This window comes from Brachionichthys hirsutus, chromosome 10 (genome assembly GCF_040956055.1).
Source record: "Brachionichthys hirsutus isolate HB-005 chromosome 10, CSIRO-AGI_Bhir_v1, whole genome shotgun sequence".
Taxonomy (NCBI): domain Eukaryota; kingdom Metazoa; phylum Chordata; class Actinopteri; order Lophiiformes; family Brachionichthyidae; genus Brachionichthys; species Brachionichthys hirsutus.
The window spans coordinates 6,742,054-6,757,610 of NC_090906.1; the positions used below are offsets into that span (position 1 = coordinate 6,742,054).

Genomic DNA, 15,557 nt, shown 5'->3' on the forward strand with positions numbered 1-15,557 from the left:
TTAAGTCTTTGATAGTCATGAATGAAAACCATGTAACACATGTCAATTAAAATGACAGTTTTGTGTTTGTTTGTTTTTGTTTTTTTAGAGAACTCCCACCTAAATCAAATGGTGCCTGTGATGTCACAGGTAGAGGACAGTGCATAACTACTTTTGCCGGTGTATCATTTTGAATTTCATTCTGAGCACAGCCCTTAATAGCTCTGAATTTACATAATTTTACTGCTTTAACAAGTTATAACAAACAATGTAGCTTTGATAATAAATCCGTGAAGAAATGTGCCAAATAATTACTTTCTAATTTTCAAACATTAGGTTAATACAGGGCACACACCTCATATACAGCACACACTGTAGCTTTTATAGTTGTAACACATAAAGAGAGATATTTTAAAATAACAGTTTGTAATAAAAGAAACACATATCCAGACAAAAAGCCAAACTCGGCCACAGAGAAGTAAATTCCAGGAAGGAACAACTTAAATACTCTCTCTTGTCATCATAACAGGTCATTAAAATGTCACCAAATAGCTGAGTGCAACAACATCGATGATTCATTATGCACTCTTTGCATCCTAAAACGGGGTTTACCTGATCCTACATATCCAACACCATTTGTAATGTTTAAAGTGAGACAGTCCCTCACCTGATTACATTTAGATTTAAAGAAGGTGTCTTTGAGATTTAGAAATGATCCTGTTCTCCAAGAATTAAAGATAACAGAAGTAGTGCTGCAAGTCGCACAAGAAGAGTACAGTCTGGGCTGCTGCGTTCTGGCTCGGAAAGCCTGCAGACCCTGGAGAACGGAATCTGAGAAATACATTTACTGAATGTGCAGCTGGCAAAATAGAAAGGGCACAGGTTCCTCTGCCTCCTACATCATCCAGCATGTGGTCGTTAATTTGCAGGCGCGGTTCTTATTCCTCCTTCTGAAATACTTATGCAAATTACAGCTTTTTATTTTGAAGGTATTTTGTCCTTGTTGCTAAATGTAGTTAATTTTCTTATAAAAAAATAAATAAATCTACTTCAAATATTGATGCTTTCACTGTGGAAAAAACAACAAAAAACAAAAACAGGATCTTAGGGGAAGTGGTATGAGTTGTTCTGTATTTGTTGTGTTCAGTTTGACAGAAGAGTGACGTTCATTGCCTATAAATTTAATCGTAGTTTCGAAATCGTGTATAATTCATATCTTTATTCCCATCTCAGGGTGCCTACTGAACCTTTTGTTGTTGTCTGGGGGATTTGCAGTTTACTCGCTGCCATATATGGGAGACTGAAGACATTTTAAATTGATATTTTGTAAATTAATGTCATCGTGGTTTTTAACTGTTGTATATTGTAATTGCAGCTATATTCAAATTGTGTTTTTTTGTTTTTGTTTTGATACGTATATCTGAAGCTCAATAACCCCACACAGTTAACAGTTTATTGTCGATCATGCTTAACCTGTTTTTCCTTAACTCAAGTGCATCTAAAATGACCTCTCGGTTAATTGGCACATACAGGTACAGTGCATCAAGTCACTACACATGCATTTGTTTGTAACGTGATGGAATCAACTTGTAATTGCACAAAACAAAACATACATGAATAGCAAAACAAGCTCTGTTCAATGATTCCAGTGGTTTTTGTTGCATTTAAATTCATTGTTGTGCCATATTTGTATGTGCTTATACAGGGTAAAAATGTGCAAAGCCATAGATCAAGAATGGCAAAATATGTAAATCTCAAAGTTGTACAATAAATATTCATAGGACTGGCTGCCATATTCAGGAGATGAAAAAAGAGCATTGGAAGCAAACAATGATGAATGATGTTTGGAGTGTGGGAGGCAAGATTTTTGATTGAGGAGATGACAGCAGAGGTGAGATGGTCATTCCACCACTGAGAAAGCAGGATTGCTGTCTGAGCCCATACGCTTGCATGTCTAGAGAGTGTTTTAGATGCACCTGGAAGGAAGCAAAGACTTCAATTCAAACCAAAGACTTGAGCATAGCTGTAAGCGTTTGTAAATGCACTTTGTCCAGTTGTTGCTTGTAGGAAATCTTGGAGTCCTTCGATGTCTTTTGTTTTTCATTCAGAAGTATTGACTTACAGTCAAGACAATAGGGTCACATTTTAATCATTGTGGCAAATGCTATATGTTCTATTCAAAACAAGCCCAGTCAGTTTGCCTCCATTCTGCTTTCTGTTTATGGATTTGTTAAAGGCATGCAAAGAAAGTGTTTGCAGCAGCGCAGCACAGAAATCCACATGGAGAAGGGCAAATATTTAGTTTTTACCCAGTTGTGTTTTCTCTCTTGGTTAAAATTACAAAACTTGTGTACCCTACTCTCACTTTCAGCACTTGTAAACTGAGCCTATATCCAGTTAATATAAAGTGTATAAGCTGTTTCCCAATGCCAAACACCTCACTGTGAAAAAACAGTCTACTAGAAATGCTCCAAATCCTCGACTGAGTCGACATTTTACAAAAAAAAAAAAAAGTGCCCTGTTATGTCAATGCATTTGGAAAGCTTGTAATGAACACAGTCACTTCAGACATATTTTAATGGTTGTTTTTAATCACAGCCTGTAGATTCCAAGATATCACGCCCCCCCCCCCCTCCCCCAGTAAGTAAGACATGATGAGGTCAGAATTTAATACAGTTTTTAAGTGAATTATGGTAGCATTAATAAAAACAAAAAACTAATGCAAATTAAGGCATTGCTGTTTAATTAGAAATATACAACTTAGCTTTTTGACGTTTAATTCGGCTGAATAAACTGAGATCAGGCACGATTTATATATTTGATGACTTCTGGTGCTTTACTGCTCTTTGTCTTTACACTGACCTCAACGTATTCTGTCAAGTTAGTCAGCATTTTGTTATGTCGCAGCATGACAACAGCTCATAGCTTAAAAAAAAGAGGAATGGATGCCAATCCAATTATGGGTGAGACACCTGCAAAAAAAAAAAAAAAAGGAATGGGAATATAATTGGAACACTTGCTTCGTGCTGTTAAAGGCAATCTATTGACAAACCGCAGCTAAATTTAACTGTGTTGCTTATCTCCTAAAGTGTTTACAATCAAGACAGCAATCTGCATATTTAAACTGTGACGATGAAGATTTTTACGAAACGGCCATTTTGCAAAGCACAAATCTTTTATCTCACCTGATGAATATTTACTCTCAGCATACAATTTTCAGCAACTCATTTGATGTGTTTGTGCAGAGCCTGAATTTTTTGAGGCATGAATTAAATCCCACAGTTTAAAATGTTACTCAAGAATGCTATTAATGTTTTATTAACTTTTTTGGTGCAAAGAGCTCCCAGATTAAACAAGACAATTAAAAATGTATTTTCAGAACAAGAGCGAGGTTGGGAATGAGTGAATTTGCGGTTCAGGCATTTAGCCAGCAAACTACTTGTGTCTTGATAAGTGTCTTCTGTTCCAGAGGCTGTGTGAATGGGCACGTTTGTCTTGTTTTATTTGTGACTGATTATTGACAAGGTTTCACATTGCAAGCAGCAATGCCCAGGGAATGATTCGAGGAATATGAGCCAAAGGGAATCTGTGGAATGTAATGGAAAATTTCAGCGCTTGAAAAAGGCTTAGTTGTGACACTGAGTCTCGTCAAAATGAACTGTGTGTAAAAAATAAAATATGCATTATGTGTACAGTTGTACAGTACAGTGTACTGAAACACGATGTTATGAAAAATAAAATTGATATATCTTACTTTGTGATATTTTTCCATCAATGCATTGAAACACAAACAACACCACAGTGGGCTCTTTGTTTAAACTCTATGCATTGTTCATTTCATATATATATATATATATGGTAGGTGGATAAACTATTTATTAAATCCCAAATTCATGACAAAAAGACAGTCCTGGTGGGTTCATTCTCTGAAGACTGTTAGAAACGGAATAAAAGACTCATGATTATGTCTCACTTGTGTTAAATCACCCGACACCAAGAATCAATGTTTTTTGTTGGCTCAGAATAAACATTTTATCATTTACTCCTCGATATAGTTTGTCCTATTTCTGCAGCAGCCTAGATCAGACAAAAAGAAAGGATTATGAATCAGAGGGGGTGTGGCTAAGAGAGGGACCGCTTGCTTATGATGAGCAACTGGGTTGGAGTCCAGATGGTGGATGATGTTGTCTCGTCGGTTCAGTTAAACACAATGTAAATGCCACCACTGTAAAAGGTGAGATCTGAAAATGACAGGATGTGGCTTTTAAGAGAAGAAATACGTTTATTTATGTGCATTCTGTGCAATTGCAAACTTTAGAAGTCCTCCAAGTGTGCGTTATTGTCATTAAGAGCCATTTTCTCCGACTGCAATACAATATGCCGCCACAGGTAACCGAAGCTGATGTGAAAATAATTAAACAGCTGCCCAACTACTTTGTTTGACTATTCATTATGGTCAGACTTTAACTAAGCCTTAAGCTGCCTGCTCCAGCTACAATACCTGACCAGCACATGGTTGAAAAGATCCAGCAAAATTCTGACTGTCATTTAAAGTGTATGAAAATAATGAATTGCCCCTAAAACATTAATTAACAAAGATGACTGTTAATCCATTTACTAACGTCACTCAGAAACAATTATTATACAATTTCATTCCTGCGAGATTATAGACATGGATTTAATAAATGCATTGTAGTCACAGTTAATAAGAGGTAGACAGAATGAGGAACATAATTTAAATGTTTTAATTACTTCTAATCAAAGGCGGTTTTAAAGTAATTCATTTCTTTCAGAAACTGGTTGTACGCGTAGGCTTTAATAAAGGAGGAAAGAGCACTCTAAATCACTGATAATCCCACATTCTATAATTTAGACCATATGATCTTAATAAAATAAAAAATCTTAACCCTTTTTAAACCTTTCACATTTAAAACAATCACAATACGCCAGAGCGGGGGGGCCCAGCAGTCTTTCAGAGAGGAATGAATGCCCTGTCTCAATTTGATCCGTCTATTCACTGAGGCTGTGTGATGTTCCATTTCTCCACATGAGAATGCTTCTGTTCTGGGGGGGGTTAAACCATATTGATCTCATTGGAAAGAAGCAAAAAACATGGGTTAGGGATATCATTTTATTATATTTTCTCAGAAAGAAGAAAAGCATATCCCGCTACTTTTTAATCCTTGATTCACAAGTAATTAAAACGGAATAATCTGTCCAAAACTCTCAACACTGAAGTGGCTCATCCATATCGCTGCTTTAGTCTCACTGCCAACAAGCTTGTCCTCTGCTACCCAAAAACAGAAATCACATCAGTGGCATCGCCACTCGACTTTAAATACTCAATTACTCGACTTCAGAGTGGATGAAATCACACTGATTGGGAGTTGGCTGTTAACTTCTCACAGAAAACTTTCACTGAGCCTAAAGACTGTCATTAAGCAGCTGAGTGTTTGCCCTGTGGCTGTCGTGAGAATTGACACAGCAGACATCAACTCTTAACGTAATCAGCCGCCCTAAATAAACCCAGAATGTGAAGAATGCATCAGTGGTGGGTGTTGCATTTTTAAGTTAATACATAGCAGCGTGAAATGCGATGTTAGCAAAGAGGAATAAATCTAATCCCCCTACTCAGTCAAAAGGAGCAAAGTTATGATTTGTACACCCCCATTTATAGTCTTTTTAAAAATACATTGGAAAAACAACCTTTGCAAATGGCCATTGTCTTCAATGTTGTGTATCGTTTTCATGGCCTGGCCGAAACACGCATGAACTTCACACACCGTGTATTCACTGGACATGAACTTTTCATTGGATTTTGGAGCATGGGGAAGTATTCTGAGTCACTAGACAAGATGGGTTTTACTCGTTACAAGGAGAAAACAGCTCGGGGGGGGGGGGAGAAGATCCTTACAAGATCGACAGGTCTGGGTGGAGTAAAGATCACAGCATGTTCCCTGATTGTTCAACACAGCCCATTTTACACTTTGAAGGACTGTCAGAATTATAAGTCTTGACCGCTATAACCGGTTTGTTTGTGGATGGGGCCGTGATGTCTCTCCATAAACCCAGAGGACATCGTGCTGTCAATAAGAATTAGACTACATTTATTTAAAGCAAAAATAAAATAAACAGACTTCAGAGTAGATCATTTTCTAACAATATTAACATTATATAGGCTAGTGCTAATTCTCGGAGGATCCAGTGCAGGACTGCGTGGCTTCAGTCTACACAAGAGCTCTGCTCACATAATCCAAACTACTTTTTGACCAAACACATCAATTTAATATGAAATCTGGGCAAATTTGACTGAATACAACTTGCCTGAAATGAAATGATCCGAGCAAACACAAAGTTGCTCAGAGCACATCAAATCGGATCGGCTGATTGCAGCAATCCACGCTGTCCTTCGCCGTGCACTCTTCTGTTCTGCCGCTTCCCCTTCTCAAAAAAAATAACCATAGAAGCGCGATAAAAGCTCTTTTTTTTCTCTCCCACCGTGATTGTGACAGTTCACAACAACACACACAGTCAGCATTATTGCTGGATGAACGATCAACAACACTGAGCGTATAAACAAATCATTTTACGTATGGTCTATGCCAGACTAACACTTTTATTTTGAAACTTTCAGCGGAAGTTCCATCATTGTGATTGTGACTTCCGCTATTTAACGCCGGGCATTAGTGACGTCAGAAGTGTGTCTTGCACCGGACTGCACGGCCAGGTTTGGCATTTTCTAGCGTCGAAAGCGCTTAAAATGAGATAAGGGGAGTTGAAGGAGACCAAACGAATCCGAAGGCTTTGAAAAGGTAAAATGAATTTCCCGATTTATGACATTTTGACCGATTCACGCGCAATATAATATGCTAACGGTAGCTAGGCGCAGCTAGCTCGAGCAGCTTTTGTATTTTCTCCAAATCCCTTTTTTCTGTTTTGTTCTCACGCCGATCCTAAATACCGCTCGTTTTCTGTGAGTGTCCCTTTGTTTCATGTCACATAAAAGAGACCGATGTGAGAAAGTAATAAGGCCAAAAAAAAAAGGAACTCCTGTTCGTCAAATGACGATGAATTAACTTGTAGGAATGTTTATGGGATTCTGAGCCGCGAGATTAATTAGACACCCTCAGGTGAGCTCTTTTGTTGAGCTGCACCCAGGTGTGGCTGGGGGGGGTAATGAAATGCAGTTTAGCATCTAACCGGAAGTGCAATTACGAGACAAATATTCAGGTTAAAAAGATTTTACACTTGTTGCGTACACAGATTTGGTGTTAGGAAGATTCTACAATAATAATATACGGTGTCTTAATCCTCCTCCTCTGTTCAGAGATGGTTTCTCCAGAAATGGCTTCTTTAACTCCTCTTTAAGCGTGCGTGTGTGTGTGCGCGTGCGTGGAGCAAATGGCACAAACAACTTTCAGGTGACTTCAACCTTCCTCGGCTGGAGGCCCGGAACTCTTTTTGTTGTTGTTTTTGTCATTAGATGTTATTCTGTCTCTCTCACAGTCCTCAAAAATGCTGAGTCGACCTCTGACCCTGAAGGACAGCGATGGCAGGCGGCAGGGCTTGGGGGCGGCGACGGCGCGTGGGTGTGGAGGAAATGAACACAGTCATTTACAAACACATTGACCATATTCCAAAATCATCAGTAAACATTTTTTCAGGTTAAAGAAGAAAGAGTTCAGTCTGGAGGAGATTTATACGAACAAGAACTACAATTCCCCCTCAACCAACAGGTAATGGTAACCTTTAAAATGAATAATGCAAATCTCGCTGAATCTCCAGTCTTCTACCATGTTTTGTTTTTCACCCCACAGGAGTCTTGAAACAATATTTGAGGAGCCACGGGAGAAGAATGGAGCGCTACTCCTGATTGGACAGCAGAAAAGACGGAGGGTTCTCCTTTTTCCTGACTTCACTCAGCCCCGGAAAAGGAAGAGACTGCAAGGTGGGTTGGGAAATGTATTGAGAGCATGATAAAGCGACGGTAGTCTCCTTATTTATGTCCCTCCTTCGTGTTATTTTGTATTTTATTTCTAACTACGCAGTTGTATTCATTATTACTACATAGAGGTAGCACTTCTCTTTTCATCATCTTGTTCTTCACACTTCTTTTTTCAAAATGTTTGTCGACTTCAGGGGCGGGACTTCCTGTTACCATGGTCCCCAGGAAGCGGAAGGCATCTCTCCGTCAGTGCAATGGCAGCGTCCCTCATGGGGACGAGTCAGACGTGGATGTGATGCTGGTGGAGCGACTCAGTGCTCTCGAAGACTTTCTGATACAACGAGGCTTGGATGTGTGATCTGTGACATCACATCCTGTCAGCAAACCAAAGGCCAAATGAACACATGTTTTTTTTTTGCAGTGTATTTGCTATTTTGTTTTTTACAGTGTTAGATGTGAAACGTGAACCAGATGGATAGAAATATAAATGTACATTTTCTTCGTATTGCTGATCTGATCTGCTCGGAAGAAAAGCCCATAAAGGGCAGCTTATATTTTCAAGAGGTTTGTTAACATCAATACTCTATTAGTACTGGGGCAGTACTGAATGAGTACTACGGCAGTATTGTGTGAGTACTGGAGATCTAAAATATTTGGACCTTTTTAAAATGTAATATATTTCAGCTGGCAAAATGTCTATATTTGGATCAATGCAATTTGTGTCTGCAGTTAGGTTTGTTGTTGATTATTTGTGGACATGAGATTAAAGTATGTATATTTACATTCAGATTGTCTGTGATGTCATCATTGGTGTTGAGAATTTGTTAATGGCTGGTTATCAGCTGGTCGAGTTTATGCTGGCCTCACAGCCGGATGGTACTGGGTTCAAATCGTGTCTGCGTCGGGGTTCTCCTGTTTCCGCCCACCTCCAAAAACATGCAATTTAGGGGAATCGATTACTCCAAATTGTCCGTAGTGTATGAGTGCGTGCGTCGGTGTGTGCACGGGGGTGGGGGAATAGTTGGTAGCAATGTTGAAAAGTTCAAAATGCCCCGGTTTCAAATCCCACTACGGGAATGGGATAGAGAGGGGGTAGCAGGGTAGGCCCAGGGCCACCTGGGCGGAGTGAAGTGGACCGGTCCAGTTCACTCCGCCCAGGCAAGGCCCCAGGCCTACCCTGCTACCCCCGCTCTACCCCACTCCCACAGCGGGACTCGAACCCGGGGCCTCCGACACGGTGGTTGGTAGCAATACCAACCACGCCACAGTGCGGGCAAGGAAACTCGAGGCATTAACAAAGTCATACTTGTCAGATAATGAGGTGCTATTTCAGACCACAGCGTGTTGCACTGGAGCTGTGCTTTTTCCTTGTGTGACGTTGTACTGCGTTCTCGGTGGTGCAGTGGGTAGCACACTTGACTCCCAGCCAGAAGGTTCTGGGTTCGAAACCAAGGGGCGCAGCACGTAGTTTTTTTTTTTTACAAGAATTTGAGGTTTGTTGTTTGGTCCTCGGCAGCTGTGTTGGATCAGTCGTTCTTCGCCTCTGCACTTTGTGATGATGCTGGAGAGACACTGATTTTGAGTGTGAGAGTTATTATTGCGTGTGGATTTTGGTTCATGGGTTAATGTGGCTTCCAGTGTGTGTGTCTCTAGTTCAGCTTTTCCCAACCGGTGTGTGTGCCGCGAGAGATCGTCAGGTGTGCCGTGAGAAATTTTCCCAAAAAAAATATCTATTTTTTATAATATCACGTAATTAACATTGTCGGGTGTCCGCGCTGTAATAAAGTGTGTGTGCCGCCCGTAGATCGCTCTTCAGACTTTGAAGTGGGGGCTATCCACATTTTGATGCAGCTGTTCAAGGTGAACTGGCCCTCAATGCCTTCCTGCGGGGGCTCACACCTGAAAGACTGCGCCAGCATGTTCGCCTCGCCGCGCCCAAGTCCCTCAGCGAGGCACTGTATGAAGCTGAACGGGCGGAGGCGGTGCTCTCCAGTCAGCCTGCACCACAGAGGGGTCCTGCTCAACAGCCAAATGTCAGAATGGCTGACTATGAGGAAGGGGGGGCGCCCGAAGAGACCCGCCAAGCCACGCCATCGCCACTGCAGCTCCAAAGAAGACCTCCGCGCTTCCAGCGGGCCCCCCCGCTCAACTGACCGCTGCTACCGGTGTGATGAGGTTGGTCACATCGCACGGGATTGTCCTGCTCCTGCTCCAAAGGTCAGACAGGCGGGAAACGACAGCGGAGTGACTCAATGAGGGGGCTGCCACTCCGACCTCCATACCCCCTCCAAGGTAGATGCACGCTGGTGGGCCGCTGTGGCCATACCAAAGGACTGTATCTGAACTGCTGGCTTGATGGACAGCCCTGCCAAGCCTTGATGGACACGAGAGTTCAAGAGAACTCTCACTGAAACCCCAGTGTTGGCGTACCCCAATGCTCAGCTGCCCTTTATTGTGGACACAGACGCTAGCAACGTCGGCGTCGGGGCTGTCCTCTCCCAGCAGGGGGAAGAAGGAGAGCGTGTGGTGGCCTACTTCAGTCGAGCGCTGAGCAGAGCAGAGAAGAACTACTGGCAGTGGTCCTGGCCCTGCGGCAGTTCCGGCCGTATCTGCTTGGGAGCCACTTCCTGCTCCGTACTGACCACGCATCGCTCACCTGGCTTCTAAACTTTAAGAACCCTGAAGACCAGGTGGCCCGCTGGCTGGAGGTCCTCCAGGGATATGACTTCAACATCCAGCATCGGGGGGGGCGACTTCACGGCAACGCTGATGCGCTCTCCCGGCGTCCATGTGCAGCGGTAGAGTGTCGCTACTGCCGGCGGCAGGAGGAACGGAGCCAGATGACACTCAGCGTGGCCAGCGCCAGCCCCTCCAACGATGGAGAAGGATGGCTCCCGCTGACCACTGAGCAGCTGAAACAGCAGCAGGAGGCTGATGTGACCCTTGCATTGGTGGGGGGCTGGCTGGAGGCGGGACGCCGTCCTGAGTGGGCCGAGGTGTCTGCCCTGGGGCCCGAAGTGAAGGCTTACCACTCCCAGTGGGGCAACTTCGTGGTCCGTGACGGAGTGATGTACCGGAGGTGGCAAACGCCAGGACGAGGGTACGACCTCCTGCAGCTGCTGGTGCCAAGGGCCCTACGGCCCCAAGTTCTCCAGGCGGTCCACGGTTCGGTGGGGGCGGGGCACTACGGGAATGCCAAGACCCTCAACCGCCTCAGGAGGCGATTCTACTGGCCGGACTGTCGGCGGGAGGTGGAGTTGCATGTCCACTGCTGTGATGCCTGCATGGCCCAGAAGGGACCGACCCAGCGCTCCCATGCCCCGCTGCAGCAGTATCTGGTGGGGGCCCCGATGGAGAGGGTTGGAGTGGACATCCTGGGGCCCTTTCCAGTCACCAACTCTGGCAACCGCTATGTTCTGGTGGCCATGGACTACTTCACAAAGTGGCCAGAGGCGTATGCGGTCCCAGACCAGACCGCGGCTACGACCGCAGAAAGACTGGTGGAGGAGATGTTCACCCGTTTCGGGGTCCCTAACGAGCTCCACAGTGACCAGGGACGGAACTTCGAGTCCCAGGTCTTTGGGGAGGTCTGCCGACGGCTGGGGGTGAGTAAGACCAGAACAACTCCGCTTCACCCGCAAAGTGATGGGCTGGTGGAGCGGTTTAACCGTACCCTGGCCACCCAGCTTGCCATCCTCACCAGTCAACACCAGAAAGACTGGGACCGTCACTTGCCGCTGGTCCTGTGGTCCTATCGGTCTGCTGTTCAGGAGTCCAGCCAGTGCACGCCTGCCGCTCTTATGTTTGGGAGAGAGCTCCGGACACCGGTGGACTTGGTGTTTGGTGCCCCGCCAGAGCCGGAAATCCCTGGGGGGCAGGAGATGGACTATTTTCGCAGGCTGAGAGAGCGCCTGCTGGTAGTACACGACTACACCCGCCAGGCCCAGGCGAACTCTGGCGTTCGGCAGAAGAGGGGCTACGACGTCCGTTGCAGAGGACAAGCCTTCATGCCAGGGGACAAGGTGTGGGTCTACTGCCCTGTCCGCAAAAAGGGGATTTCTCCGAAGCTTCGCAGCCATTGGCAAGGCCCCTGTGACATCATAGACCGCTTGTCTGAGGTGGTGTATCGGGTGCGGATGTCCGGCAAGAGACGCATGGTGGTGCTGCACCAGGACAGACTCTCACCGTACCGACCCCTCGCCCCGGATGCTGGTGAGGCGAGTGGTGGCGGTAGTCCGTGCGCCGGCCCCTGTGACTCTCCGCCTGGCACGGCTCCTGCCAATCCTAGACGGCCTGTTTGCCGCCGTTGCCAGCCGGGGTATTTAAGAGACTTTGTGTTGGGTGATGGGGTCGCCGAGGGCGTCTGACCCCTCAGGTGGGGGCTATGTAGCGATCGCGCGAGATCACGTGAGGCGCAATGCATCATGGGAGTGACTGGGTTGTGCTGTTAGCACCATGAGTGAGAGGGGTGTTGCGTTAAAAGACCCCAGCGCGACATCCATGTGCAGTCAAGTTGTCCTGTGTCGCAATAAAGGCACTTGTTGACACAAGCTCGATTCCAGTGTGGTTCTTCGCTCGCTACAGTACTTTTTAATTTATGTTTTCTTGTTGTGTTGTTTGAGATTTGAATGCAGAGATTTGACCTTGTTCTCTGTGAGATGTGTTTGGTTTGGTCTTGTATTTTATATTATATAATATGTTTATTGTAGCTAGCAGTGCAAAGAGGATTTAAGTAAAGACATTTAATAAACATTTGATATATTGCATGTTTTTACATTAGTAGCTAATTTTACACTGCACATGATTTGGTATTAAATTAATTTTGTCAACAACGAAAAAATCTGAGGAGCCACTTGGGAGCCAAAAGAACCGGCTCTCTTAAAAGAGCTGGAATTCCCATCACTACACTGAACTGAAACAAGATGGTGGTTTAAAGCTAAACTTTGCTGATCTTCCTTTGGACAGTTTCTGGTTATCTGTTGCCAAGGAGTTCCCCGTTCTAGCCAACAAAGCTATTCTGACATTGCTCCCATTTTCAACCACATATCTGTGTGAGCTGAGCTTCTCAAGCTCGACGGCGATAAAAACTACAAGCAGAGAGAGACTGAGAGCTGATGAGGAAGAGCTTTGTGTGTGTCTTCATTTTGTGTTCATTGAAACAGCCCCAGGTTTCCCACTAAGTATAAATACATAGAAAAAACTATATTATTAATTATATGTATTATAATAAAGGTCATCTAATCTAATATGTACTGTTAGAGTGTAATTTTGTGTCATTTTGGTTGGGGGTGTGCCGCAGGATTTTGTAAATGTAAAAAATGTGCCGCGGCTCAAAAAAGTTTGGGAAACACTGGTCTATGGTAATGCCTTGCTCTACAAGTGCACGACTCTCTTCTCCCAGTGCGCTGACACAGGCCAGGTTGAATAGGACCTTGAAATTGTAGGTGTGATTGTGTGAGAATGTGTTTGTCTGTGATAGACTGAAAAACACTTGCAGACTTTCTTAGAGGTGGAACACACATTTGTGTTGAGCTTCAGGCAAGCATGGCCTTGCAAGAAATGTTTTAGGAAGTGGATGAATGGGTGTTGTTAGAAATGAACCACTAGCTCCAGTCATTTATTTTTTTATCCAATGTGTATATCAAATGGCAAATTACTACCCAGGGTTTAAGCATGCACACTCATGCATTTGCAACCCATCACACAATAGTACATTCAACAATTCATTTTAAAATCCAAGATGAAAATACCTTTACATTTTAAAACAAGTCCAAAAGACAATCAGAGATTGCAGACCCTCCAATAGACTATTCGGTCTTGTGACAGTAAACAGGGCTTCCGGATCAGAGGGGCCAAACCTGCGCTAGCTTTCTGCTCTGGAACGGGAAAAGATACAACTACAACTGTAGTATATATGAAACTAGAATGAACTATGAGTGTGCACACCAAATTTGAAGTCTCTAGCTCCAAAATTGAGGTCAGGATGGACTCCTGAAAAATGCCGATTTTAGAACGAAAATTAGCTCTCAGATCTGGATTGTGATCCGGATCCGACCGAAATTATTCATGGTCATAGATCTTTAAGGAGTACTTATGTGTGATTTTTTTCAGATCCATACCGCCATATGTTTTGAAGAAATTAAGAAAAATGTCAAAAAAGTGCCCTATCTCGCAATGTTAAAGAATCCTTAAAAAAATTCTAGAATCTGGATCCAGATCCGGATCAACACCATTCTCGGGGAGGACCGAGCCACGGTCAGAACCTTGCTTGTGTAAAGATTTCAAGTCAATTGGGTTACTAGTTTTTGAGTTATGCACGTGGACAGTCAAACAAACAAACAGACAAACGCACCCAATTGCAATACCCTCGCCTCCCCTTCGGCGAGGGTAATAAAACCTTTACCATAAACAATCAGCGCTATGTTAAAACAGCTGTAAATTCAACGAGTCACTTCGCCCAATGTTCTACCACAAAGAAATGTCTTCTCTTGCTTCGTATAGGATTTGAAGCATCAGTGCTTCTATTTTACACTTTTCAGAGTATTAAAACGTATCTTCAAATATCACCTCACCCCCCCCTTCCTCTAATCCCCCCCACCCTTCCCCATTCTCATTTTCTATTTCTAATATGCAGTTTTCTTGAAGCAAAGAAAGTCAATTATTCTGTTTTGATTTGCATATTAAAACATTTTTGCACTTTACATAATTCATTCTAAGGTCAAACAAATACTTTATCAAGTTGATCGGCATCTAGCAATATGGCTACAATATAAACAAATCAAATTCCTGTTTATGAATCTGAATTAATTTAACAAAATAAAAGGCCTATATTGACAGGGTGTGTACTGAAAGTAGAGATTGGGAATCCATTTATAAGGACTTAGTACCAGCTACAATGAGTCATTGTCGATCATAGCTCATCATCGTGGGTTACTACATCTAATATTTGTACTGGATAATTGTACTGCAAAACGTTATATATTTATATATACTGTACACACACATACATTAATTTCATTAGCTATGCATTACCGGTATATAAAATATCCCGTCTCCAATGGCTTGTACAAGTGAAGTCCATTATAAGGAATAGAACTGAATGTGTTTGCCAATTTGTGAAATGCATATTAGTGTATTTCAGTTATAATGAATATTTACATGGCATTAATGACCTTTCCACCCGTGAACCCATTAAGGTGTTTGTTTTTTTATCCCAAATAATTAACTTTATCCTATATGCAAATAGCCAGTAGGAACATTACAATGTGATGTGCATGCTTTGAAATAGCTTTAACTTAGACTCAACCGTTTTGTTCTCTGTGCCTTCTTCAGATAATAATCCAAGGTGATGTTTTGATAGCATTGAGTCTGGAGGGCATGTCAAATTTGGACAAGGCTTCCAAATCTGTTGGCTTTGTGATTGTAAGGGTGAGGATGTACTTAGGTTAACAGGCTAGTGCAGACATGGGCAAACTAAGGCCCGGGGGCCCATATTAGGCAAATGCGAGGCAGTTTGAGTGGGAGTCCAAAAACAGGTTTAATGTTTGATACCAGGGGGTCAGTCCAGAGTAGCAGACAGAGCAGGTTAGGGGCAGGCACAGAGACAGGTCCAAGGGGCAGGCGAAGGTCAAAC

The 15,557-nt window shown here is 43.3% G+C and overlaps 1 protein-coding gene across 3 annotated transcripts; it reads left to right on the forward strand.

Annotated features, from left to right (window-relative positions):
* The first annotated feature begins 6,659 nt into the window (after nt 1-6,659).
* Nucleotides 6,660-8,687, forward strand: LOC137900816 (proline-rich protein 14-like). 3 transcript variants are annotated; one of them, XR_011105681.1, is made up of 5 exons: nt 6,660-6,791; nt 7,486-7,564; nt 7,644-7,715; nt 7,797-7,927; nt 8,119-8,687. XR_011105681.1 is itself a non-coding variant. In XM_068744958.1 (5 exons), exons 2-5 carry the CDS (start codon nt 7,529-7,531, stop codon nt 8,280-8,282), a joined length of 396 nt encoding a protein of 131 aa, XP_068601059.1. In that variant the 5' UTR covers nt 6,660-6,791; nt 7,486-7,528; the 3' UTR covers nt 8,283-8,687. The 3 variants fall into 3 exon arrangements, 1 of the variants encoding a protein (XP_068601059.1); XM_068744958.1 differs by having other exon boundaries at nt 7,651-7,715; XR_011105682.1 differs by lacking the exon at nt 7,486-7,564 and having other exon boundaries at nt 6,702-6,791.
* The last annotated feature ends 6,870 nt before the right edge of the window (nt 8,688-15,557 follow it).

What these genes read in the sequence shown, in the direction of transcription:
- LOC137900816 (XM_068744958.1), top strand. Translation starts at nt 7,529, where the DNA reads ATGGCAGGCGGCAGGGCTTGGGGGCGGCGACGGCGC. An exon ending in CTTGGGGGCGGCGACGGCGC is followed by an intron (nt 7,565 to 7,650) that starts GTGGGTGTGGAG and finishes TTCAGGTTAAAG; the next exon opens with AAGAAAGAGTTCAGTCTGGA. An exon ending in GAAAAGGAAGAGACTGCAAG is followed by an intron (nt 7,928 to 8,118) that starts GTGGGTTGGGAA and finishes TGTCGACTTCAG; the next exon opens with GGGCGGGACTTCCTGTTACC.